The sequence below is a fragment of the Ciconia boyciana genome, chromosome 23 (genome assembly GCF_034638445.1).
Source record: "Ciconia boyciana chromosome 23, ASM3463844v1, whole genome shotgun sequence".
Classification (NCBI taxonomy): domain Eukaryota; kingdom Metazoa; phylum Chordata; class Aves; order Ciconiiformes; family Ciconiidae; genus Ciconia; species Ciconia boyciana.
Genome location: NC_132956.1, coordinates 4,077,766 through 4,103,767, shown reverse-complemented (window position 1 = coordinate 4,103,767; position 26,002 = coordinate 4,077,766). Strand labels below are relative to the sequence as shown.

Sequence of the window (26,002 nt, the reverse complement as noted above, 5' to 3'; positions counted from 1 at the left end):
GTCTCAGCGCCTTCCCCTTATCCCTCGTGACATTAAATGCTGCACCACGGCGTAGGAGACAGCCCCGATGGCAGCAGGGTTATGGCATCACCACGCAGGAAAGAAGCGGGACGTGGGGAGTCACCCAGGGCTGTCCTCTGGGTTCAGCCCTGCTCTGGGAACCTGGAGCCATAGCTCTGGATTGCAAAATCGAGCTGCCACCCGGACCCCTGGTGTGTCCGGGAAGCGGTGACGGAGGGAAGTGCTGGCTCGTGGTGACCCCTCGGCCCTGCGCTGCAGGGGAGGGCAGGGAGGGCAGCCCCCCATGCTGCCGGCTGGTTCAGCTCCAGGCTCACGCTGGCGGCAGCGTGGCTCCAGCCGAGCTCCAGAGCGATTGCAGCCTCTTTTTATACGCTTTGCAATGCTGGGCTTTTTAAACGCAGGAAAACACAGCAGTGTTATAAAAAAACAACTTTGAAAACGGCCCGCCGGGTCCTACATGACGCTCTGCACGAGGACGAATCCTCGTGGGGACCCTGCAGGGACACAGCGCCGGAGCAAACGCAGCGAACCCTGGGTTGGCCCACTTGGGAAGTGCCGCTACCGCTTGAAACCTCGGTTTCACGCCTTCGCTCTCGGGGCTGATGATGGCAGTGGCACTGTCACCTCCGATCCCAGCACCTTCAGGCATCACCCCAAAAAGCCAAACCTCACTTATCAATTGGGGAAACTGAGGCAGGGAGGGGTTGGGGAGGCAGAGGCTTTCCCCAGGACGCACCAGCAGAGTCAGGAACAAAAGCACCCTCTTGGCTCCCCGGCCCAGGGGCAGAGCGGCCAGGCAGGAGCACCCACCCCAGGGTCCGCGCACGGCTTTGCCGCAGGGCGGTGGGAGTTTCCCAGACCCACTACTCCCCCCATAGTTGGGTTTTTTTTTGGGGGGGGACGACCCAACCCTGAGCCGAAAGCGCAGCAAAGCTGAGAAATCCCAATTTCGAGGCTGGCCCTGGGAGCCAAGCAACCTCTGCCTGCCCTGCGCCTCCCCCTCCCCGGCTCTGCTCCATCCCCCAAAAGAAACTTTTCCTCCCCCTCCTGCTCCGCGCGGCGCGGCGGACGCGGGTGGGTGTTTGTTTGTCCTCGCAGCCTTTTTTTTTAATTTTTTTTTTTTTTTAAGGAATTGGGAAGAAAAAAAAAAAAAAAAAAAGAAAAACCAACCCCAAACCCAACCCCGCGGCCCCGACCGGCTCATTATAGGTCGCCGGAGCGGCGGGGCTGGGCGGTGAGCGCTGCCGGCGCTCTGCTGGCGGCGGGGCCGGGGGATGCGCGGCGGGGGCGGGCGCGGGCGCGGGCGCGGGGCTGAGCCGAGGCGCGGGGCCCGCGGGGCCCCAGGTGAGCTCGGCGCCCGGGGCGGCGGGGCCGGCGCCGGCCCGCAGTGAGCCCTCTCTCCCGCCGCAGCCGCCGCGCCCCTCTCCGATGTCCCAGGCCAGCAAGCACCGGCCGAGCCGCCCGGAGCCCCGCCGAGCCGAGCCGGCCCCGCCGCCAGGTACGAGGGGCTGCCGCCCGTGGGGCTGCACGGCTGGGGGAGTGGGGGGGTGCGTGGGGGGTGTGCACGGCTCGGGGGAGTGGGGGTGGGGGGGGAGGTGTGCGGGGGTGTGCACGGCTGGGGGTGGGGGGAGGGGGTGTGCACGGCTGGGGGTGGTGGTGCACGGCTCCGGGGGTGCGTGCACCGCTGGGCCGGGGTGCGCTGCTGCGGGATGTATGTCTATGTATATGTATATATAGGTACATGTGTGTGTGTGTGCGTGTGCATGGCTGGGGAGTGCACGGCCGGGGGGTGTGTGTGGGTGCACGGCTGGGGGGGTTGTGGGTGCACGGCTGGGGGCTGCCCCGCGGGGGTTGCGTTGCTGGAGACGGTGCGTGTGCGTGGAGCATGGGGAGGTGGAGTGTGTGTGCGTGGCTGGGGGGGTGTGGGTGGGCAGCAGGGGGGTGCGTGGCTGGAGGGGGTGCGTGTGTGTGCGCAGCTGGGGGGTATGGTGGAGTGCGTGCGTGGCTGGGGGTGCGCGGCTCGGGGGGAGGGGGATGCGGGGCGGGGGGGGTGTGTGCGTGGCTGTGCGTGTGCAGCGCTGGGGGGGGGTGCCTGAGTGCGTGTCCAGGAAGGCCCGAGTGTGTGTGTGCGTGTGCACGGCTGTGCACAGCTGAGTGTGCGTGCGTGTGTGTGTGCGTGCGTGTGCCTGGCGCGGTGTGAGCGCAGCTGATGCAGGCGAGCCCGGGGGGAGTTCGCAGCACAAACTTTGCAGCAGTTTCTGTAACTCGGCCAAGCGCCCAGGGCAGCCGGGGCGGGGGGCCAGGGCAAGCTGAAGGGGTTAAACCCCCCCCCCCGAGGGAGGGGTGCAAGGAGCTGGGGGCTGTTCTGCAGCCCGGGGGGGCTGGGCTGGGGCTGGGGGTGGCGGGGCCCCTTCCCCACCCCGCAGCAACTCCCCGGGGTTCTTGGGCGGGACGCAGGAGAGGCAGGTTCAGGCCATGGAGAAGCGGATGGAAAAGTATTGGGGATCCTCACTTTTTCCATGGGGCAAAGCTGAGCCCCTCGAGTTGTCCGGGCGGTGTGGTGGCTCTGCCCGGGGTGCGAGGACCTGCGCCGGTGTCCCGTGGTGGTCGGCTCCCACCAAGGTTCACGTGCGGAAACTGCATTAAAAGTCCCGATGCGAGAGAAAAAATGCCGGAGCAGGAAGCTGACGGCGAGAGGTGAAACACCCCGATGCGTACGCTGTCAGACCAGACACAAAAGGGGCCAAATCCATCCTGGGACCAGCTCCCCGCGTGCTCCGAAAGCGGCTGCCGGGCGGTGGGCTGAGCGGGCAGGAGCTGTGCCGCGGGAGCACCGGGCACGGTGATGCACAGAAACCGAGCTTAGCACAGCTGGATCTCTCCCCTTGTTGGCTTTGGCCCGGAGCGCAGCTGGGCCCAAGTTTCAGAGAATACATCCTCTTGTTCTCTTCCCCCTGCTTTTCCAGCTGGATGCTGCAGGCTCTGCTTCCCGGCTGAACTCTTACGCTGCTTTGTGCTGCAGCCGTGTCCCGGGGCCGAGGCAGCTGTAGGGGCTGTGCGGAGCTCATTTCTCTGGATTTCCTTCCATTCGCTTTCCTCTCCAGGTGGGAAATGGTGAACTGTTAATGCACGGACCTAGGGCAAAGAAGCTTTTACACGGGAACTTGCCACCAGCCTGGGTTAGGAGGAGCGTTGTGCACTAGCTACTGTAAGATCAAGTGTGGGTTATTTTAAAAAGTAGTTTAGACATCTGTTAAATGTGTCAGAAAAAATGGCCTTGCATCTTTTCTATGTTCCCAGCCGCTGGCTGCACAGGAGCCGTGTGTAGGTAGAGCATGGTGCAGCCTCCTGGTTGTACTGGTGTCCCGAGCAGGAGCGGTGGGACCCGGCCAAGGTGTGCAACGTCTGGGAGCCTGGGGGCATCCGTGAATGCCCGACGTGGTGTGCCCATGGTGGAGGGGTGTGATCTCCATCCCAAACCAGCCCCTAACCCACCCTCCTCTTCCCCAGCTCCTCCCGGAGGGGAGTGTGGACCTGGGGTGGGTGAACCTGAGCAGAGCCGGACCAAATTCATCTCCTTTAGAGCCCCTTTTGCAGCGTGCAAAGCCAGGGGGGGCAAGGGGGTCTCCAGGACACACTCGATTTCTTCCTGCCCAGGCTTCAGGGGCCAATTTTCATGCCAAGAGAATATCCCTGTCCTGTCTGAGAGACCAGCTTTTCGCTTGCATGTCTTGAGCTTTGAATTCTTGCTCACATCACTTCTTTCTTTCTTTCTTTTTTCTTTTTTGGTGAGCAATGAATGGACAGGGTCTGGTTTGTCTTTCGTACTTTTTTGGCCCCGTGACATTTCGGTGCAGAGCTATTATCGCTTGGGCAGCGTCCAGGGGCTCTGTCACGCACCACGGAGCCTGGGAATTTTTACTCTACTCCCTTTCCGATGCTTTGCAAATTAGACCAGATAATTTGGTAATGCCGAGCCTGTGAAATAAATGGGGAAACTGAGGTGCCGGAGTGGTTTGGCCCAAGTTAGTGCGTCGTGGGCAGGGTCGAGTTGGCATTGCCATGCTTGGTCCTATTTCCCAGCCCGAGACGAAGCCTGTTTCCCGGAGTTTGTTCCTTGGCATCTCTGGAGATGGGCCTGGTGCCATTGCAGCCTCCTCCTGCCCGGGGGGGGGGACGGGCACATTGCAAACCAAACCCTTGAAATAGCCACAGGTAGTTTGCAGAGGAGCCTCAGAGAGAAGAGGCAATTGTCTGCCTGTGTGGAATATGTGGGGTATAATTATTTTTTTGAGGAATTAACAGAAAACAGGAGAAAAACAGAAAGCCTTTTGGCTGATGAGATTATTTTTGTCCTTCCCTCCCTTCATGGGGAGGAAGAGGAGGGGGGACAGGGGCATTGGGAGAGGGGCTTTCCTTATGGGAAGCAAACCCATGTAGAGGTGCTAGAGGCAAATCCATCTCCAGAAGAAAAACCTTTTCCTCGGGTTTGACTCTGCTCACTCCCACCTCCCTTCTTTCCCTTCCCAGCAGGACATCTGCTGCATGGGGCCACCACCGCGTCCCCCCCTCCATGTCCCCTCTCCGTGTCTGTGTCCCATGTCTGTGTCCCGGCTTGGCCGCAGGCGCCGGCAGCTCAGTGGCTCTTTGGAGCCGGGCAGGGACGGGACACTCACACACACGCACTTTTTTTCCTTTAATTCTTTCTCTCTGTTCCCAAAGAGTTTGCCCCGAGGTGTAACAGGAGGCAGAAAGCTGTTGCGTGCTGCAGCCCCAAGAACGCAGCCTTCAGAGCTGCGAGCGGCTCTGCCCCGCTCACCCGAATTACCGGGGTCTGGCTGACTGCACGAGGGTGCTGCCACCCCACTCTGGTTCCTGAGCACCCACAGGTGCCCTGAGCAGGGGAGGCTGGGCAGGAGTCGGTGCCAGCATCGCTTGGGTACCCATTACTGGGACTCTGTCCTGCCCTGGGAGGGGGGCAGAAACGAAGGCAACCCCCTGCAAGGTCAAAATAAAAGGGTCTTTGCTCGTCTTAGCACTGATTTTAATGAAACTACTTGCAGATTTGCACACAGACATCCTGTAAGTGCAAAGGAGCCCTCCAAAAAAGCCCTAAAATAAACAACATTTATTTTTTTTTTACCCCTGATAAAGACTTTGTGCACCAAAAGATTAATTTCTATTTTTCTTTCAAAGTTTCTCATCTGCTCATGACAATGCTTCATTTTTTTCTTTTCTTTGAACAACAACAACAAAGCTCAAAAAACCCCCAAAAAGGCAGATTTCTGTTTTTTTTCAAATGTGTCTGGTTTTGAGCAAAACAAAGCAGGCCCTTTGGGGCTGAGCCGCTTGCCACCCCAGCGTCCCGGTCCCGCTCCAGCTCCTTATTGAATTTCCTTGGAAAGCGCCTGCTCGAGTCTATTAGTTGCAGAAACCCAAGCTGTCTTCTGGGCGTTTTCTGTAGTTTTTCTGATTTTTCCCAGAGCTCCGCCTTGCTCAGGCCGTGTCCTGTGCAGCCTCCTGCGGGATGGGCACCGGCAGCCTCCCAGGGCTGTGGGGTTTGGTGTGGGATGGAGCCACGTTGGTCCTTCCCAGTGCCAGCGGCCCCTTCCCGCATCCCCCCGGGTGCTGCACTCGGGTTATACTGGTGGAAATAAGCTATTGAATAGCAGCAGAGATGGGGTAATTGGGATTTTTTTTGCCCCAAATCCCAATCTTCAGGCTTTGCCCGCTGCGACCGCATGCATGCATGTTTTCGCCCATCTCTGATCTTCAGGTGGGCTTTGGCAGCCCTGTTGAACTTGATATTTGACTTCGGGGAGGAAGGTCCCCCGCCTCGCTCCAGTGCCGTCCCGCTGTCTTTCCACCGGTGCATCCCCAGCTCTGCGACGGGGCGGATCGGGGAGTGGGCAGTAGCTTCAGGAAGCGCTTTCACCCCAGTCCCATCCTCTTTTGGGGTGCTCCCCGTGGGTGTGCGTCCATGTCCAGGGCAGGACGGTGCTCACCCGGTTCGGCCGCTTTCGGTGCCGGGGCTGGGCTGCCGGCGCGGTGCGTTCCCCGCAGCGGCTGTGCCTTTGCATCGCGAGGAAGCGGGTCAACGCGCTGGCTGCAGGAGCAATTACTCGCTCCACCCAAATGGCTTCATCGTTGGCCGGCCTCGCCGCCTTCCTTCAGCGAGCAGGCGAGCTGCTGCCCCGCAAGCCGTGCCCTGACCTTTGCAGAAGAGCTTGTTTTCAGCTCGCCCCAGCCCCGTTCAGGCCACGCTGCAGCTCCTCTGAAGCTGCTTTGCGGTCTGTATTTGGAAGAAACCCCAACCTAGCGAGCACACAAGCCTGCGGGATGGTTGAGAACCAGGACTACAAAGTTTTGAGCTCCGTCACCATAGGATGTTGCTTTGGGCAAATCCCTTTTACCTGCCTCAGTTTCCCCGTCGAGCTGAGCTGCAGTAAGGCTCCGTTTCATGACAGCTTAGAGCTGCAGCTGTGCTAATGTAAAATACATGGAGATCGGGTAATGTATGATGGGCGCTGGCTTAACACCGTACGCTGGGTAGATCTCAGGATGAAAGGTGCGGCATAAGTGCAAATTATTATTCTTGTTAATAATGATGTCCACCAGCTCACATTTATCTGCTCTTCAATTAACTTTCTTTAAGGACTCTTAGCAGGTTAGAAAGACACAAATTTTCCCTGGCAGAACCTGTGCTGGTTTGACCCCGTAAGGTTACGCAATTACTGTACTGGCATGGTCCTTAATTAGACTCTCCATAATTTTCCCCAGCACAGCCGTGTGGCTCCTTGCTCTGTAATTCCCAGAATCTCCTTGGATCTGATAGGCATCGTGTTAGCCGCTTTCCAGGCTTCAAGTATAATTGCTTGTCCTTAAGGACGCCTGGGATGTCGCAGGATCTCCTCCTGCATCCTTCCTCCATGCCAGGCTCCCATGGCATGGGGGTTTTACATCCTTCTGGCCAGCACACGGGGGGTTAGCCTGCACCGGGCAGTGCCGAGCTGGCATGATGCTCCTCAAAGTCAATGAAGGTTGACTCAATCCCAGGATGAGTCTTTGTCCCTTTGTTTTTCCCCATCATTTTTCTCCACTCCTTGGCCTCCACTCCTATACGTTGCTCTTCGGTTTAGGCAGAGCCCAGGCCTGATGCTGGGAGATGGGCTGGCCTGGCAGCTGGAGGCAGAAACTTGGTCCTGCTGGGCTTGGTTTGTGTCCTGGGGCAAGTTGCGTTGTCCCTTGTCTCTAGTTTAGGCTGAAGAGATTGCTTCTTCCCTTGCACCTGCAGCTGCAGTCCTGAATACCACCTAAATATATAGATGTTAAATATATTCTGACTGCATAAGGAATAGTTCCTCACCGTCGCTGCAATGACAGAGGTGCATGCTTCTTGCAGTGATTTTATTTCTTACCTTCCCTGAAACCCCTTCTCGAGGGTTATCCCCACCAACCCGGTGTCCTTGCTCTCGGGTGGGAGCAATTCCTCCATGAGGGTTGGTTTGTGCCTCCTTTGCAGGAGCCGGTTGGGTCAATGAGGACCTTTGGGTGATGGGATTTGTAGGGACACCTTGGCACGGGGTCTGCACCCCAGACCTGGGGTTTTGTCGCTGGAGGAGCTGTCAGCCGAGGTTGAACACCGAACGTGGACGGACTGGATAGACGCTGGTCCTGGCCTGTCTGGCCGGCCCGAAATTCCTCTTCCTACCCACCCAATCGCTATAAATAACAAATAATAACAACTCCCAGGCTGGCAAGCTATTTGGGGTTTTGTGGGTTTTTTTGCTTTGTTTTGCTTTTTTGCATTTAGGAAGTAACTTTTCATAGAAACCAATATTTTTTTGACTGGATTCCTCATTGTCCCAGAACTGAACTATTTATCCAAAGCATTGCCCAGGTGAGCAGAGAGACACGGGGGCAAAAGCTTTCCGGGAGGGAAGCAAAGCTGTGCTGGATCTGTCCCGGGCGTGCTCAGGAGCTCTGGGCATTTCTCCTCCTTCCCCTCCCACCCTCCTTTTCCTTTCCCCGAATATCATAGAATCTGAAAATGCTTTAGTGCATTAATTTCAGACTGAATGTAAATAAGCCATTTGGATTTTTCCCAGTTGAGCAAACTTTCAAACCAGAATTTTGCTTTCCTCTCCTCCAGCCTGGCTCGTGGGATTGGAAGGATTTGCTTCAGTGCTGTCTCTTCTGCACTTGAAACCACTTAATCAAGCTCTAAAATATCCCTTGAATAGGTCAGACAGGCACCTGATTGGGCCAGGCAGCGTGTACGGGAAAACCAAGAGAGATTACACGCTCATTTTATCTGCATAAAACAGATTAGAAAGCTCCCAAACTAAATATTGCTGCAAGGTAGCGTGTGGTTAATGGCAAATGCCTCACTAGACTGTCTCTGTTTGTGTCTCCATCCAACATTATCTCGTCCCTGACCAACCATTCCTGAGGGATTAAAGGGAAGGAGGAAGGGGGACGGGAGACTCCTGAGCATCTCCACGTCAGCAGGAGTCGCCATCCCCGGCGTTAGGTTTGGATGCTCTTCGGGTTCAGAAGAGCTCAGATGTGGATCCAGACGTGTTGAGACCCTTCTCCCTCCCTTTTGCAATGGGTTGACAGCACCTAATCCAAACAAGCTGCCTGCTAAAGAGGTGGGATTTGCTTCTGAGCTCACCAGTCCAAGCCTGTCTTTAGCTGCTGTGTGTTTGAGGCATTTTTCTCTCCTGTGCTGCCCGTCGCTGGCATGCAGCCACGCGTGGGGCAGCGGTGACGGGCACACGCTGCACCGGTGAGGTTGTCCATCCATCTCCTGCCACCAGATTTCTTCCTCGTTAGCCCGAGGCACTTGGATAGAGGAGGAGCAGGTCAATCAGCGATCCCAAGCAGCCAAGCAGATCATCTGTTGCATTAAGCTATAGCTCAGGAAAGCTGAACAGGAGCCATGGGACAACCTGGGTGGGTTTAACCCAAAAGCATGGCTCCAGCTTTGCATCTTCCCACATCCTCCGTGCCTTCCCAGCTGGTGGTCTGGGCACCACAACCGGCTGCAGAGAAGGAAACCCACAGGTCCCTGTGAGCCATAAGATGCTGTGGCCGTGCTGCCTGTGATGCGGCTCTTGTTTGTGCTGCCGGAGAAGCTCTGCCCCGTCCCGGCTCGGCACGGCCGAGCACTCTCACCAGCTGCTGACGCACTGCTGTTGCCTTTTGTTTGTCCAGCTTTTCGGGGATGGGTTAGCTCAGTCCTGCAAGCTCATCAGGAATTAAGCGTGCCTCCCACCCAAAGCACAAATACTTTTTCCCCTAATCGGGACAATGTCTGGTGGTTGCCCCAGAAGCTCCTGCAGACGCTGGTGATGCAAAGTGGGTCCTTCCCACAGCCAGTGCTCCCGGAGGGACGTTTTGTAAGTTTGACTTTGCAGAAGTATTACAAGATACATGGGTAAAGCTGATGAAACCTTACAGCTTCTTCGTATCTTTCCTCTCCTCCCTCCTTTTTTCCCAAATCTTGCGGTGCTCGGTGGACTTTGGAGCTCAGTGCTGTCTTGGGGCTTTTACAACAGGTGGATTTGGACTTTGTAAATGGGGAGAACAGTCAGAAACCCTGACCCACGTGCATCTCCCGGGCTTGGCGACCAGGAGGCATAGAAAGTAGCTCCATGTCTGTCGGCTTTCTAATCTGTTGTACCTTATGGCAGCGCTGTGATTTATGGAAGCCTGGCTTATTATTTTTAAATGCCTTATTATCTCTGTTCTCATAAACAGAACATGTGAGTTGCTCTCCCTGTGCCACATTACCTTCATTTCTCCCTTGTGTTTTACAAAAGGTGGTGCAGAATGGGGGAGCAGAGACCCGGGCTCTCGTCCCGCTGTTTCTCCACCGCGTGATGAGCGTTTGCCCTGGCCGGGAAGGGGCTGGGGGTGCAGGCGAGGAAGGGGATGGATGTCCCATGCCGAGAGCCAGCTCTCCTTAGGGCTTCATCTGCGTTTTGCCTGGGCTTGTGGTTGGTTTTAAACCCGACAGATTTAGGTCAAGCCTGGTCTTGTTCTGGTGGCAGCGGGGTAATAGCAGGGGAGGGAAGATGTCAGTCCCCACCCTGGTGGCAGCAGGGAGAGGGGACCCCAAGGGGGCCTCCCCTTGCTGGGGGACCCCCTGCCAGACCCCAGTGCTGGGGGGGACAGAGCTGCTTCTCCCTGCGCCTCTTTCCCTGCTCACCCTGCTCAGCTTAGTGTGGTTTGGGGAGCAGGAACCCCTCTCTCAGGGACTTTGTGCCCCAAAGCGAGTGTTTAGAGGAGCGATGAGGGCGCGCAGCCAAGGGGGCGAGGGATTGTCTGCACGTCATGTCACGTCCGTGTGCCCGTCCTGGTCTGTAAGAGGTGCCTAGCAGTGCCAAGCAGAGCAGCGTGAGCACCCCCGCGAGCAGGGCCCAGGGGGTGTTTAAAGGAGGAGGGGGAGCCGGGCAGCTGTGGGCAAGCCTGTGCCCCAGCAGCTGTGCCAGTGCCGGGGGTCTGTCTGTCCATCTCTCCCTGTGCCGTCAGGGGTGATGCCTTTTCCTTGGGTGCAGTTTGCCAGGCTTGTTCGGGAGCTGCTGTGCTCATGCATGCCCAGTGCATGAGCATTTCCCTGTGCATTCCCACTGCATTTCACAGGATCACAGAATCACAGAATCGTGTAGGTTGGAAAAGACCTTTAAGTTCATCGAGTCCAACCGTAAACCCAACACTACCAAGCCCACCACTACACCATGTCCCGAAGCACCTCATCCACACGGCTTTTAAATACCTCCAGGGATGGCGACTCAACCGCTTCCCTGGGCAGCCTGTTCCAGTGCTTCATAACCCTTTCAGTGAAGTAAAATTTCCTAATATCCAGTCTAAACCTCCCCTGGTGCAACTTGAGGCCATTTCCTCTCGTCCTATCACTTGTTACCTGGGAGAAGAGACCGACCCCACCTCTCTACACCCTCCTGTCAGGCAGTTGTAGAGAGCGAGGAGGTCTCCCCTCAGCCTCCTTCTCTCCAGGCTAACATTTCCAGGCCCTCCTTTTCTCCAGGCCCACATTTCCCCGTGGGTCGGAAGGTGCCTGGGAAGTGCCCAGACCCAGCAGACCAGCAGTGGGGTCAGGCTGCGACCACGAAGGCAGACACAGCCCTTCTCCATCTCCCTCCCAGGGGATGCCATGCACTTGGGGGTCAGCACCGTCCGTCCGCTCCCCACGGACGTGCAGCAATAGGGAAGCGAGGCTGTATAAGGCAGGGAAGGACCAGCTTACCCAAATTTCTTTCCTGTCTATTTTTGTCTCTCTTCTGGCCAGCTTGTTCCAGTGGGAGTTAATTTAATTGCCATCTTCCTCCCTGCATCGCTGTGGTTGTGTGTGAGACCTCTTGTTGTGCAGGGTAATTATATGGGTGAAGTGGACATAGCAAAAACGAGCCTTGTCTCAACAGTCAGCGGACCAGCACGCTCGCCATCCATACGGCCCAGTGCCGCTGCTTTCTTGCAGAGCTCAGGGTCTACACAGACCGTCCTTGTCCTCAGCCCCTCAGGAACGGGCACGGAGGGGACGAGGGACGTGATGGAGGCAGCGCAGGGTGGCTGTGGCAGAGGCAAGGGTCGGCTGGAGCTCTCCCTGTGCACAGAGCAGCTGCCAGCCCTTCTCCTGCTGCAGCACCTGATTTTCCAGCTCTTTTCCCAGTGTAAATCACTCACTGCGGAGGGGAGCGCTGCCCTCAGGGGCGAGAGCAGGGCAGGGGATCTGGGGGTGGTGGGGCTGCTCTGGGCAACCCCAAAGTCTTGGCTGTTGATTTTTAAGCCCTGAGCACACTCCGGGCATCCTGAAGCAGAAACTGGAGCAGCTCCCTTGCTACGCCAATGGGGATCCCTTGGATCCCTTCCCGGGGACCGCGCGGGAGCTGCACCCTCGGCGCTCTTCACCGTGTGCCTCTGACTCAGGGCTTTGTCCCGAGCTCCTCAGCCATCGGGGTTTTCATGTCTGGCTTTAACAGGCTTTAGATCAGGTGCTGACTGAACGCTGCAGGTCTGACTCAGGCCGGTCCAGGTCAGGACATGACAGAGGACGTGGATGCAGCAACATGTGGTTATTATTCACCTATACACCACGCCTACGCGCAAACACCTATAGGTAGATGACAGCCTGCTCTCTTCTCCTCTCTGTTTTGCCCTGGGCTTTCACAAGGGCATGGGAATGAGTTTTCTCCTTTCTGGGGCTCGCAGACTCCCACTGCGCTTGGGTTTGGAACCAACGTTGCTGTGCAAAATTCAGCTGGAGCTGCTGAATTTCCCTTGGTTGAACCCCAAAATCACCCTGCCTGCAGGAGCGTCCCGCAGGAGAGCAGAGCCGTGAGCAGGGCTCTGCAGCGGGATGAGCTTTCCTTCCCAGCAAACCCCCTGTCGCAGGTGCCCCAGGCTGGATCAGCATCGTGGGGAGAGCGGAGAGGATGGTCCCGTGCAGAGACCGAGGAGGTGGATGAGCACGTGGGGTGTAGCGGAGCTGGGAGCTGCGGGAGCATCGCTCCAGGCTGGTTGCAGCCCCTCTGCAGCATGTCCAGGCTCCTGCCGACCCCGGGGTGCAGATGGGGCCCTCCGCCTCCCTTGTAGGGCCTCTTGTTATAGTCCCTATAATTATACGTGTGAGGTCTGCCTGCCTTTCTCCCCGGCTCCTGCTTGTAGGACCTCTTGTTATATTGAGTATAATGAAGTGTCCGAGGTCTCTCTTCCCCCCACCCGCCCTTGCCTGCCTGCGTGTAGGACCTCTTGTTATAGCCAGGGAAATTATGGGTCTTTGGTCTCCCTCCCTTTGCCCAAGCTATAATTTAGTTTTATATAAAGTGCGGTCCAGCCCCTGTTGTGCAAGCAGTTGCTATTCCGGGGTCTGGGGAGAGGGATGGAGCGGCGAGGAGGGGGCTCGCGGTGGGTGGGGGAGTGTAGCATTGCACTGAGCACCATGCAGCCCCCCCCCAACACCCCGCAGCCCCCACGGACACCCCGCCATGGAGGGGCAGCCGGCCCCCAGCCCACAGCGCTGGTTTTGCAGGAGGTGGATATGCCTTCTCCTCGCTGGGTTTTTGCGAAAGGGTGTGTGGCATTGGGGTTTATCCCCACGCGGAATAACACGGCTCTTATTTTGGGTTTTGCTTGCCCCATCGAGGGGGTCCCGCAGGGGCTGCTCCTGTCCCAGAGCAAGCAGGAACGCGAGGGGAGGTGGCAGCTGGCTCCCGCAGGGAAGACAGTGGCCCTTTCATGGGAAGGGGGGATGAAAAATCCAGCTTGAACCGCTGAGTGTAACCAGATCCCCTGGCTTTTTAGAGAAGGAATGTGGGACCTCGGGAAGGTTTTTGGGAGGGTGCTGCCGAACCGCTGGCATTGCAGTGGGGTGAGCGGCTGCAGAGTGAAGCAGCCCCGATGCCCATCCCCAGCAGCCCAAAATCCCTCACGGTGCTCCAGCTCTTCCCCCCCACTGCGTACTCTGGGCTGCAAAAGCAACGGGGGTGGCTGAATTTGGCTCATGCCCGAAATCGGAGTCCCAAAGCACCAACCGGTGCTGTTTGCAGCAGCTGGGGATGCGCTGCGGGTTGCTGGGGGTTTGGGTGTGGGGGGTCTCTGCCTGCGGTGCGGTGTGGTCTACCCCGGGGTGCTCGGCTCCAACCCTGTTCCTCTTGCAGAGGCGGGCGAGACCTCGCGCCCTTCGCCGAGGCAGACACCAGCAACACCGTCGGCAGAGCCCCGGCCGCCTGCCCGCCCCCCTGCCAGCCCTGCAGCACCGAAGAAGGAGAAACCCCTGGAAGATGATGAGTCCCAAAAAGTCCTGACGAAGGGCCCCCGGCCTGAGCTCGCAGGCGCTCCCGAAGCTGTGACATGTGAGTGTTTCCCTCCGCAGCAGCACGTGCAGCTCCGGACACCTCCGGCTGCCCGTGCTTCGGGCTGCTGCCGTCTAATCAGTAACAGGGCTCATTAAAAAGGCGGGCGGCTGTGGTGGGAAGCTGTCTCCTCCTCGCTCTTCCCCACATCAAAGCAAAAGGCTTTAACCGAGTGTGAGTCACCGGGAGCTGGGGAAAGCGAAGGGCGGCATCCAGCAGCACCGTGATGCCTCTTGCTGCCCTCGTCCTTGGGACCGGCCGGAGACGGAGGGGGAGGAGGGTGGGTGGCTGGAGGAGCTCTCGGTCGTGTTGGGGTCCTGCTGGGATGCCACGGTGGGAAGAGGGACCGGCCTGGGGGAAGGAGCCAGCTGCTGTATGGAGCATCCCCCAAAGCCACAGCGGGAGAGAGGAGAGCCGCCGGCAGAACGGGCTCCGTGGTCCGAGCCACAGGAGGGGAGCGCAACAGCCGTTTGCTGGAGCAAAGGGAGATGCCTCCCGTTGGGACAGCTCTTGCCTTGGCGTATCCAGGGCAAGGGTGAGGCTGGTGCAGAGCCTGGACGAGCAGGAGACGGGACGGGCTGTCTGCACTGAGGATCTGGTTTTGCTGGAGGCAGCGGTGAAGCCAAGCAGCACCTCCCTGCTGCAGACCTGCCGGTCCCCCTGCCATGAGAAATGCCGGGGTGGGGTAGGAGCAGAGGTGGGGGCCGGGGTGCCCTTGCTCCATTTCCCATTGCAGGGGCAGGAGACGAGAGCTGGCAGACGTGGGAGACGGGGGGCCAGGCTCTCCTGGAGTCACGCCGTCCATCCTTTCCCTGGCCCCCAGCCTGGATCCGAGGGTTTTGCTCCCAGGCTGCCCCTTACGCACGCAGCCATTCCCCTTTTGTTGGATGTGAGCGTGCAGCTTTCCCGTCCAAGGGGCGTAAAGTGGATGGATGCTTCCCAACAGGGAGAGGGAGGGTGGGAACGAGGTTGCAAACTTCGAAGAGCGGGCAGGAGGGGTGGGAAGGGGAGGGGCCGGCAAAATCCTGATGGCATACGTGGAGCGAGGAGAGCGCACGTTTCCTCAACCAGAGCTCGAGCCCTTGCAAAGCATCTGGGAGCTGGGCCGGCTGCCCACAGACATTCTGCACCTCTGAGTCACGCTGCAGCCTGCTGCACCCTGCATGGCGTGGCCCCGCGCAGCCCCCTCCCCAGCCCACCTCCCCGGGGGCAGCCGCCCCACGGGTCCCGAGTCTGGAGGAACGTGGCCGCCTGCATCCGGGCTTGCCTGGGTGCTGGGTGCAGGGAGAACCCCCCTCCTTCCCCTCTCCTTCCCGGGAAATGAGGTTCAGCTCCCTGCAGAGCATCGCCTCCGGCATCCCTTTGCAGCCCGCTCCTCGCAGTGCATCCTGCTGCTGCTGTTATGGGGGGGTCACCATTGCTTGTGGGGAGCAAATTCCCCCCTTCGGCAGTACCTGGGAGCACAGTTAGGCTCCCCCAGGGGAAGGTGAAGGGGGTGATGGTGGCATTTTCGTGCCAGTCCGGCACATGCAAGGGCAGGAGGGACCAGGCAGCAAGGGGCTGTCAGGTGTAGGGTCATGTTCTTCGCCAGCAGTGCCAGGATCAGCTCCCCCGAGGCTCAGCGCTGCTGGTCGGAGCCTGCCACGGTTCTTAAATAAGTCAGTCTCCTGGCAGTTCAGGAGCAACCAAAGTTGGGGATTGCGGGTTTGGGGCTCTGGGTGTTGAGTTTCAGACGAGAGCAGCAGACTCCGCTCAGGCGGCCACGACATGGGGGTTTGCCCAAGCCCTGTTAGCAGCTTGGGAAGATGATCTTTGGCAGAGCTGATGGCCGGGGGGGGGGGGGGAGGGGGATCACAGCGGGGCGAGGACCACTGTGGTCTGGGCATCTGTCTGTCCCCGTCTGTCCACCGTCTGTCCACCGGTGATGCTGCCATGGGGGAACCTGAGCTGAGCCCGCACCGCGGCCGTGCTGGGGAGCGTCATCTTGGGCGTGAAACACAAAGCGAATGTCCAGGAGGTTTTTGGTCGTTGAAGAGCTGAAGGCAGGCACTTTCCCCCAAAGCCCTGGTTTCCCACCCTGGTGCTGGTGGGTGGATGTGGTGGGGGCCCTTGGGTGGACTGGTCGCCCCGCTCCTGCCCTGACACCCGTGTTCTTAGGGAGTGTTAGACACTGCTCCACCTAAGCCTCGGGTTGACGATGTCTCTTTTAGAAGAGCTTTGGGCTCCTGTGAGTTGAAGGCTCTCCTAAAAATTGGAAGCTATTTTTCCTAACTTAGAGGGGGGGATTATGGGCTGCCTCTCCCTGCCACTCGCTGGAGCTGGAGCGTGATTTTGATTTACAAACAGTTTAATCTGTGGAACGCAGCGAAATGGAGAACGCCAAAGCGAGCGCGTTGCATGCTGCTGCAAACCCCCAGGGAAACCCGGTGCTCGAAGCTGCAGAGTATTTGCTGCTGTCGGACACTGCCGGGCCTGGCTGCTGCACAGGTCCCTGCGGGCTCATCCTCTGCCCGCCGTGGCTCTTGGCAGCCCCGGGGCACTGCGGTCACCCTCCGGCTTGGTGCCGCTCGGTGCCTGCATTTGGGCACAGGCAGGCAAGGGCACTGGAGAAGGGTGCATGGGATGCCAGCTCCCCCCGAGAGGTTTTTTTGGGGGGACCAACATCCCATTTTGTCCAAGACCTGTTTTCCATTTCTCCTTTCTGCCCTTCTCCCACCCCTCCTGCTTCCAGCTCGCTCTTCCCGCTCAGCTGTGGTTATTTTAAGTTCCCTTCCCAGCGTGAGTCAAAGACGCGGCGTTTCACCCTAGCACCCGGTTAAACTTCCTCCATGGTCTGAGCCCAGCTCAGTCTGGCAGAGCCGGGTGCTGGGTCCATGCACTTGTGTTTTTTTAACCTCCATCTATTTTTTCTTTTGCCGGCGAGGGCGGGTGCAGGACAGAGACCGTCTGTGCCCCTCCACCCCGTCGGTCTCCCTGTGCCCCACAGCCACCCCCCGCAGAAGGCAGCTCCTGTTCCCTGGCAGCTGGAGGTGCCTTTGCCCTCGAGCCTCTCGCCTGAATCATCCCTTGTTTACTGCTGTGGGAGAGGAAAATCAAAGTTTGGCCAAAGCACCATCAGGCAGGATTTTATTTGTGGCTTTGATTGGCATTGCTGCGGAGGGGATGGATGCTCGAACCCCCCTCCCTTGCGCTGGGTTCTCAGTTCTCTCCCCACCGCACGGACGTGGGGAGAAGGACGGCAGCGTGGGGACGCGGTGCTGGGCAGGAGCGAAGGGCTGAGCTGTGCCGCTGGCTCCGGCAGCATCCCGGCAGGGCGCGGGGCCACCGGCCTCTCTCACGGCTGCAGTGTGCGAGGGCTGGAGGGAGATGCAGACAGAGCAGATATTTATTTTCTTCCTCCTGCAGAAAGGTTCAGCCAGAGGCTGGGGAGCCCTTTAATTAAGCGGCCAATTCGCACAGTCCTGGGGAGATGAGCAGCCTGGCTCTCCGGTGGCACTTCATCTTCTCTGGCTTTGTGGAGGGCCAGTGGGGATGGCTTGGAGCTCCGTCTGGCAGTGCCGTGCCCTGGGCTCGTGGGACGGTGGGTCGTGGGACGGTGGGTCGTGGAATGGTGGCTCTCGGCTGGAAGCAGCCACAGGCTCTTCTCTTCCCCACTTGGCACGAGGCGAGCGTGCCTCGCCGTGTCTCTGCACCCACGCCGGTCAGCCTCGGTGGCGTCGTCCCTCCTGCCCGTGCTGGCAGTACTGGGACCCTGGGGTCCTCCTCCTCCAGGTCCTCTGCTGAGTTCTGGCAGTTGCAGCACGTCCTTCACAACAAGTCTTTATTTCTTGCTCTTTTGTCATCCCTTCCTCTCTCTGGAGCCTGTCTCCTTCCCTCCAGCCATCTCTTCTTCTGCATCTGCTTTTCCATCTCCATCCTCTTGAACCATGCATCCGTTAGCATCACTTCATCCCACCCACGAGGCCACCCCGTGTCCAGCTGGGGACCAGGTTCCCATGCGGGGCACGAGTTTCCCCCCCGACGGAGCGCTGCAGGGGGGCTGGGGGGCCGGCGGGGTAAGGCACTGCTCTCCCCCCAGGCCAGCCCCAGGTGCGAGCAGCCCCGCAGCCCCCCAGCCCCTGCACCCACCTGCTGCAGAACGGCGCCGGGCGGGGGCCGGATCCGGGCGGTGCCAATGGAGAGGCAGGGAACGGGGTCTTCCGCCCCCTCCCCAGCGCCCAGAAGCCCCACCGAAAGCTGCAGTCGCATCACTCCATCAACAGCCAGAGCAGCAAGAAGAGCAAGGGCAGCTCCAAGTCCGCCTCTTCGCACATCCCTATTGAGGCGCAAGAAGGTACCGGCTCTCCCTGGGGGGGTCCCTTTCCAGCCACTCTCCTCCAACCCCACATCCCTTGGGGTCTCTCGTGTAGCATCCTTCCAGCCCGCTGGGACCCCTGGAGCTGGGTGCCAGCCGAGCTCTCCTCCTGGGAGCCTTCTGCATGGCGGGTGCTGAGCAGGGTCCTCTCATGTCCTCCAAAATTGGTCTTTCTTGGGATCTGGGCATGTCCCAAGTAGCAGGGTCAGCCTCCGGGCATTGAGGGAGGCCCCTGGAGCAGTACCTGGCTCCCAGCCCCTCTTCCCATCCCCTCTATTAATTCCCAAGGGAGGGTTTCCACCCTTTTGGGGCTGAGCATGTCAGGCACTGCCTCACCCAGCCTGGCCGTGGGTGCCAGCATCCCCTCCCCTCCCGCCCACTCTCTGGCCGTTCCTCCGCAGACTGCTGCGTCCACTGCATCCTCTCCTGCCTCTTCTGTGAGTTCCTGACCCTCTGCAACATCGTGCTGGACTGTGCCACCTGTGGCTCCTGCACCTCTGAGGACTCCTGCATCTGCTGCTGCTGCTGCAACTCGGGTGAGTGCGCGGACTGTGACCTGCCCTGCGACATGGACTGCGGCATCATCGACGCCTGCTGCGAGTCAGCCGACTGCCTGGAGATCTGCATGGAGTGCTGCGGGCTCTGCTTCTCCTCCTGAGGGGCTGCGCTCGGCGGGGGGGACCAGGAGTGGGTCCCCCCCCAGCCCCTCCTGCAGCGGCCAAGGGTCCGGCCAGTCCCTGAGCCGGCAGTGGGGACACCCAGGTGTGAAATGCCAAAAGATGGAGCCCGGCGAAGGAGGAGAGCGATATCCCCCCCGTTGCAAACCTCATCCTTGGAGCTGGTGAGCCAAGCTTGGATCCTGCCTGGGGAAGGGTGAATCTGTAGGGCCGCGGGGGCTCCGGGGATGGCCGGCATCCCGTCACGCTCTACCTCTTCCCTGCGCCGGGCCGGTTCACCGAGGATTGCGGGAGCCTCCTGCCACCTGAGCCGAGAGCAGGAGCGCCCGCCCCGTGCCCCGCAGAGCCCGCAGGTGCCACCCCAGGGCCCCTGCGTTGAGGACAGCCACTGCCACCGCCGGGGCTGCCCGGGACAGTGCTCTGGTTTACACGGGGGTGGCATAGAGCATCCTCCCGCCCCGGGACACCTCCAAGGCTGGGCGCAGAACAGAGCCTTGCTCCCTGCCGGGAACACACTGGGTGCTGGGAGGTGCCGAAGCCTTTACCCAGGCTGCGGGGTCCCGTGCTGCGGGATGCATCCTGCCAGCCCCTGCCCCTCCTCGGTGCTGAGATCGGCAGCCAAGTGCAATACACACGGCCCGCTCCCCTCCCTGCCGCGCTGGCCGGGAAGAAGCTTTTCCTTCGCCAGTCCCCTCAGCAGGGTTGCAGCCGGGGTCCGGGGCAGCCGTCTCGGCTGGGGAGAGCCCGGAGCTGTGCCAAGCTGTTACTGACCACGCGTGCGTCCCGGGGAGGCAGTGGGGCAGGGCGGCTTGGTTGGTGCCAAATGACCCCCAGCAGTTGTTGGCCCCATCCCACCAGCCCGCGGACAGGGCTCGTGGGAGAGTAGGGGTGGAAAATGCCCCATTGAAGGGCTGGGGAGAAGGGGAGGGAAGTGTCACGGTATTTTATTTTTTTGTCCCTTTCATTTGTTACTGTAAATAAAGGTCTTTCTTCATTTCTGACCGACAGCTGCCACACCATGTGCTCCACAGGGCAGTCCCAGAGGAGAGCTGCTCGCAGCCACACCACGTCCCCCATCCCTGCGCCTGCATCCCCCGTCCTGCTCCCGGCTGCAGGCACGGGGCGGTGGGGCTGGCGCAGAGGCTGCAGGGCTCCTTTGGCCTTGGGGACATGGGACGGCTCAGTGACAGCCCCAGGGTGCTCCTGCTTCGGTCCTTGTGCCGGGAGGTGACATGCAAGAGGACTCCCTGCCCTTCGCTCCCGGGAACAGGTCGAGGTTCCTGGTGTCCCAGAGCCTGGCGCTGGCTCCCTGCCTCGCGCCTGCAGCCATGGGACAAACCCTGGTCCCGTTGCACCACTGTCCCCTGCTCCTCCCGGGGCTCTGCCCTGCACTGGAACCCCATCCCGAGCTGCTTCTGTCTGTCCCGAGGGCACGACTTCCCTAAAAGAGAAAATAAATGACACAAATTCCCGGCTGCAGGGCTGGGCTGGGCACAGGCTGCCCAGGGTTGGTGTGAGGCTGTGGGAGCTGGCAGCCCTCCGATTTCGGGTGGCCTGGGCGCTCCGGCTGCCGACCACTGCCTGCCAGCCCTGCCGTGGGACCACCAACCCTGCCGTGCCACACCATGCCGTGCCGTGCCATGCCATGCTGTACCATGCAGGTAAGGGACCACGGTCCCCAGCCAGAGTCTCGCTGCCCCTCGGGGGGCTCAGCCGTCCTGGCGAGGCTGCTGCCTGGGCTGAAGTTGAACGAGGAAGGAAAAATACTTAAAAATCGAGGCCAAATGGGTCAGTTGGTCACGGCGACACAGGCTGGTTTGGGATCTGGGCTGCCTGCCCTCCGGCGCTGCCGCTCAGCCGTGAAACCTATTTTTAGTGGTGAGCTAAAGGCGGTCGGAGCCCGGCGCAGTGCAAGTGCATGGAGGGGAAGAGGATGGTACGGGCAGCCTTCCTCCACCCCGCACATGGCAGGGAGGACTCAGGGTGGTGGATCGGGGCTTTTAGCCCTCACTCTGGCACGGCCACCCGGGCTGAGCCCTGGAGCGGGGAGCTGGAGGGGGGGATGCACATCGCTGCCCGACCCGGGACGGACGGGACCGGGGCCCCATCCGGCACTTGTAGGGTCAGTGGGAGCTTTTCCATGAGCTCTGGCTGAGGTTCTGCTCCAAACCATTTGCATCCTTGGCAAGGAGGGATGGAGGCTCTGGCCTTCCCCAGCCTGGCCTCACTGTGGTGCTAATTAGGGAGGTTGGAGCTGGCAGGGCTGCTCTCTCCTCGAGCTGCGGTAAGAGCACTGCCGGAGTCGCTTAATGGGGAACAGATTCCCCCCCCAGTGCGGGAGGGCCCTGTGGGCTGGCCGTGCCGTGCGTGCTTGTGTCCCGGTGTGGGAAGGGGGGTGGCACACACCCCACGCACCCTAAGCACCCCAAGCACCCAGCTCCCCCTCCTCTTCTCCCCCCTTTTGCTCCAGCATCAAATGCCCTTTTAACGCTGCTCCCGCGGGACCAGGTCCCCACGCAGCAGCTCTGCCCGCCTGCCACGGCTTGAAACTCATGGGCAAGGCGGAGCGGGGAGGTGGGGAGCAGAGCCGGGCTCTTCGCAGAGCATGATGTACTCCTGAATGTATGTGATACTCACGCCTACAAATGTACTTTAGGGATGGCTGCCTTCAAAAAATGCAAATAAAATAGCAGTTGCTGGTGCAGGGCTACCCAAAAGCTCAGCCCTGCAGAGTGATGCTCTGCAAATCTACCCTCAGAGAGGTCCCACCTTCTCCACCGGCTCCTTGGGGCTGGACATTGGCAGTGGCAAAGCCAGCTTTTTTTTTTTTTTCAGCCCCTACCCGAAGCCTGAGGCACATTCGCTGCGCTGAGCAGTGCTGGCTGCTCTGCTCACGCCCTGGCCGCTCCTGAAAATCAGAGGGATGGTTCTGGGATGTGGGAATGATGGGCCGGAGCAGGGAACGACAGACCAGAACAACTCAAGTCCTTGGAAAGGGCTCGAAAAGCAAAGTTCAAGCCTTCCTCTGGATGCAAGCTGATGCTGGCCATCCACCTTGCAAACCACTGGGGAAAGCAAGAGTTAAACCCTTCTGCCTGGGAATTAATTAAGAGCAGATGTGCTCGGTTTTAACTAATTACTCTCCTGCCAGCACTTGGTTTTTACAGTTCTCTCAGAGCCGGGAGCCGTAGCACCGTGCCCATGTGGCTGCTGGCCCCACAGGCTGGGCTGTGCCGGGCACCCTGGGCTTGCCTGCCCTCCTTCCCTGGCCCCTCACTTGGTGTCTGAAGTGAAACAATTCAATGAAACCGGCTAAAATTCATTAAGTGGCCCAGTTGCCTAAAATAGCATTGCTCCGTTGTTGCTGTTTTTAAAGCAGCTTAGCAGGCAGGTCCCCCCAGGAGCAGCAGGCATCTGCCTCCCCGGGACGGGCAGCGCACGAACACGGCTGGCCATCGGTGCGGCTTGTCCGATACTCTCTGCTGGTGATTTATTATAGATGGGACATGGGATGTATTACTGATGGGAGCTTATTGTCTAATTGCTAATAGACCGCAAGGGCCGCGCGTTCCTGGGGCTGCATCTGTGCTGCTGGGCTCCCGTGCTGAGCATGTCTAGAGCTGCAGCCAGCGTATGGCAAGATGTACAACACAAGGCTTGGAAACTATGCAGGAGCCGTGGCAGGCAGGTGAGAAACCCTCCTGCTTCGGGGCTGGCTCGCCCCGTGGCCATGAGATTTCTGAGCACCCTCTTTCTCCGTGTGTTGCGGGCGGCAGGAGGATGCTGTACGGGATGAGCCCCGCATCTGAGCAGCTTGGCCGCACCTCTGCTCCTTCAGTGGGGGACTGCTTTCAACAGCCCAAGCTATTTCTGTCCACAATCACAATCAATAAAGCAAGAGAGAGGATTTTTATTTTCCACTCCAAATACTTTCTTCATCCTGTTTCCTCCCAGTTCACACGGCAGACTGGGGCGCGCTCCAGCAAGGAGGCCCACGAAGCCGTCTCCTGCTCCTCCTCCTCACCGCCGGTGCAATCCCCTGCTCCTGCTCCTGCTCCTACTCCTGCTCTTGCCCCACGCGCTCAGCCCCAGCCCGACGCAACCCTGACCATCCCTTCTAATTCACTGCAATCGAAGGGGCAGGTTTTGCTGGGGGGGAGTGAGAGAAAAGCATTGCACATGTGCGTGTGTACACACACATGCACACACACGAAAACACTTTCAGAGCCAAAGGGAAAAAAAAACACCCACTAGATCCTTGGAAGACACAGCAGCTCATGTAATCCCAGGTTCTGCTGGGCTGCCTCCGCACAGCGCGGTGATGGGGGGACGGGCCGAGGGGAGACGACTGCAGTCTATTAAACTTCCTTTGAGAACCTGCCAGACTGACAACAGCTGGAAGGCATTAACATTTCAGGTCCACCAGCTCCTCTCCTCGCTTTCACCCTTCCCCAAAAACCAGCTTGAGGCCACAGGCCCAGCAGCATCACTTTTTCCCACTCCTTGGCGTCTGACAGTATCTGGTCCGAGCTGATTTCTTCCTTGATCCCGAACCTGCCAGAAGCGTGACCATCGGATGGTGGAAAAATCCCAGTGCCTGTGCCGGCACAAGCACCCGGTTTGGGTCCCTTGTGTCCTAGAGGGTCAGGACTAAAGTGGGGTATCACAATGGCACTGCAAGGTGGCTTCAAGCCATCTCACACCTCTCAGCCTCCTGCACAAGAAGCAGCACTGTTAAGGAAGAAAAAAAAATACTCAGGCTGCCAATTGCTGCCGTTCAGGGCAGCACGGACACCCTGCATGCATGCAAGATGCAGGAAAGGGTTTGACGGCCAGTGAAACCCCACCAGCAAGGCCATGCTTGCTGTCACTTTTCGGTGTCTTCATGCTATGCATGTACCCATGCCAGGGGCAGCTGCCCATCCCCTGGTTATGGGGACCCACGCCCTGGTGAGGGGGTGATGCCAGCCTGGCACCCCGTCCCCGTCGCCCTGTCCGGCAGGAGCTTGGCAGGAGCCGGGTTGGGAGGAGCAGGGTGGGACAGCTCTGTGCTGCTGTCGCCAGCAGAGATTACACAGAAAGTTATCGTGTCTCGAGGGAAGGGGGGGTGCAGAAGCTGTCTGAGCTCGGTGATAGCTGAAGCAGTGCAGAATTGGCAAATGCCAGAGGGTTTTGCTGCCAAACGGCAATCTGCCTGAAAGCGTCGGCTCCTCCAGCCAGCCTTGGAGGCTGGGACCCAAGCGGAGACCATATATCCCCGCATTCTGCCTTGCTACCAAGTTGGAGAAGGAAAAAGCAGAAATGCTGATGTTAACCCTCTCCTGGGGAGGAGCAGAGTGAAGTCGAGCAGCCCGACAAGCCCCTCACCCTTATGCACTGCCAGAGACCCGGGCAAAGAGGGCGGGCGAGGGCTTTGCCCCCAAAGAAACACCAAGACCCCGAGGAACACAACAAGAGACAAAGCCAGGATGCGCGGCACAGCTGGACCCGCGGGCCCTGGGGTTCATATGCAGATGTATATGCTCATAGGCACGTATATCCAGGGAGCTCAGTTTAATGCAGCCTCTTCAGCCTCCTGCCCGGAGGCAGAGAAGCATGGTCGAAGGCCAGCAGTGGGACAGCCGGACGGACACACAGCTCCCATCCCTTGGGTTTTTTCCCTCGCCCAGGCGCATCCTGGAGCTCAGCATCACCACGGGCTCCAGCCGAAGGGGGCTCTGCCTGCCGGGCAGTGCCGGGGCTCAGCACAGAGCCGGCAGCTGGAAGGAGCGGGTCGATCGGGTCGTGCAGGGAGCAGATGACTTTTCCAGCATCGGAGAGGTTAGGAAAACAAGAGGGAGAAACAACTGCTTCAGAGGGGTTGATGGTGGGCTCAGTGTGTGGTCTGGCTGCCTGGGGAAGGCACGGCAGCCCCGGGCTCGGGCACGCCTGGGCTGGGGCATGGGAAGGACGGATCCTGTCCCAGCAGAGCTGTGTTCTCATGCATCACCGTTACCAGGGCTAATTACATCTGCTGGGCTCCTACCTACGAGCCCCACGCTGGGTGCTGGGTCCTCTGTGAGTGCAGAGCAGGGCCCCGAACCAGGAAAGGTCGCTAATAAAATTGAGTGACTTTATTTTTTTGTTCTAACAACATTTCCTACACCTTCAACACCTTAACCTACACACAGTCCTGCCAACCAAAAAACAGGGCTTCATCCCTCATCTCCCTTATTTCATCCAAGGAGCTGATATGAAACCCATCAGCTCAAGCACCTCCTTTTTTTCCTGCTAGCAAAAGCTCCAGCCGTTGTATGAGTGGCTTTTGAGTGTCACCTCGTCCCTCTTGGCCACGCGATGACGAGGGCTGGTGCACGATGCCGAGGCCCCGAGCCGCCCCGCCGGCACAGGGATACCTGTCTTGCAGAGCAAGCAGAGACTTTTCCGCGCGGCTCGTCAGGAAGAGGTGCCTCATAAACCCAAATAGTGATTTCCTGCTGCAGTCGGTGGGAGTTGTTTTCTTTAAAAACGCAGCTGAAACCGGAGAGGAGATGGAGTTAGCTTAAATATCTGGGAGCTGGGGAGTTTGCTGTGTGTGAGACAGCGCCAGCAGCCAACACACACATATGCGCATGCACCCGCCAGGGATGCCAACATTTGCAAGCCATTAACAGGAATATTTTGGGAGGAAAATTCAGCCCTACCTTTAACCCCACACAGAAAGACGCTGAACGGCCCCGGTGAGTTATAGAGTGAAAAAAGTGGCACCATTTTTCTTTTAAGACCAAAGCACTCGTCCCTGCTAAGTAGGGAAAGTTGGCACACGTTGCGCACACGTGCGTGACAGGGCAAACAGACCTTCACCTCCCACGCATTAATTCACTCCTATTTACACGCTGGGCCTCATATGGGCTCCTGATCACACCCACCCTGCTTCCCCCATGTGCACAGATGCGGCGGTGGCATGTGGAGGTGACCTGAGCACTCCTATTTCCTCTGTATACATATATATATGCGTGTGTGTGAGACAGACTCTACTGTGCGCTATATAGTCTGGCTGACTGTATGTGTATATATATATATATGCACATACA

General features: G+C 59.1%; 1 protein-coding gene across 1 annotated transcript; it reads left to right on the top strand.

Moving 5' to 3' along the window:
- The first annotated feature begins 1,242 nt into the window (after nt 1-1,242).
- MDFI (MyoD family inhibitor) lies at nt 1,243-19,912 on the top strand. Its single transcript, XM_072844810.1, has 5 exons — nt 1,243-1,255; nt 1,432-1,519; nt 13,704-13,898; nt 17,977-18,231; nt 18,654-19,912. The coding sequence occupies exons 2-5, from the start codon at nt 1,450-1,452 to the stop codon at nt 18,908-18,910; spliced, it is 777 nt and encodes a 258-aa protein (XP_072700911.1). The 5' UTR covers nt 1,243-1,255; nt 1,432-1,449; the 3' UTR covers nt 18,911-19,912.
- The last annotated feature ends 6,090 nt before the right edge of the window (nt 19,913-26,002 follow it).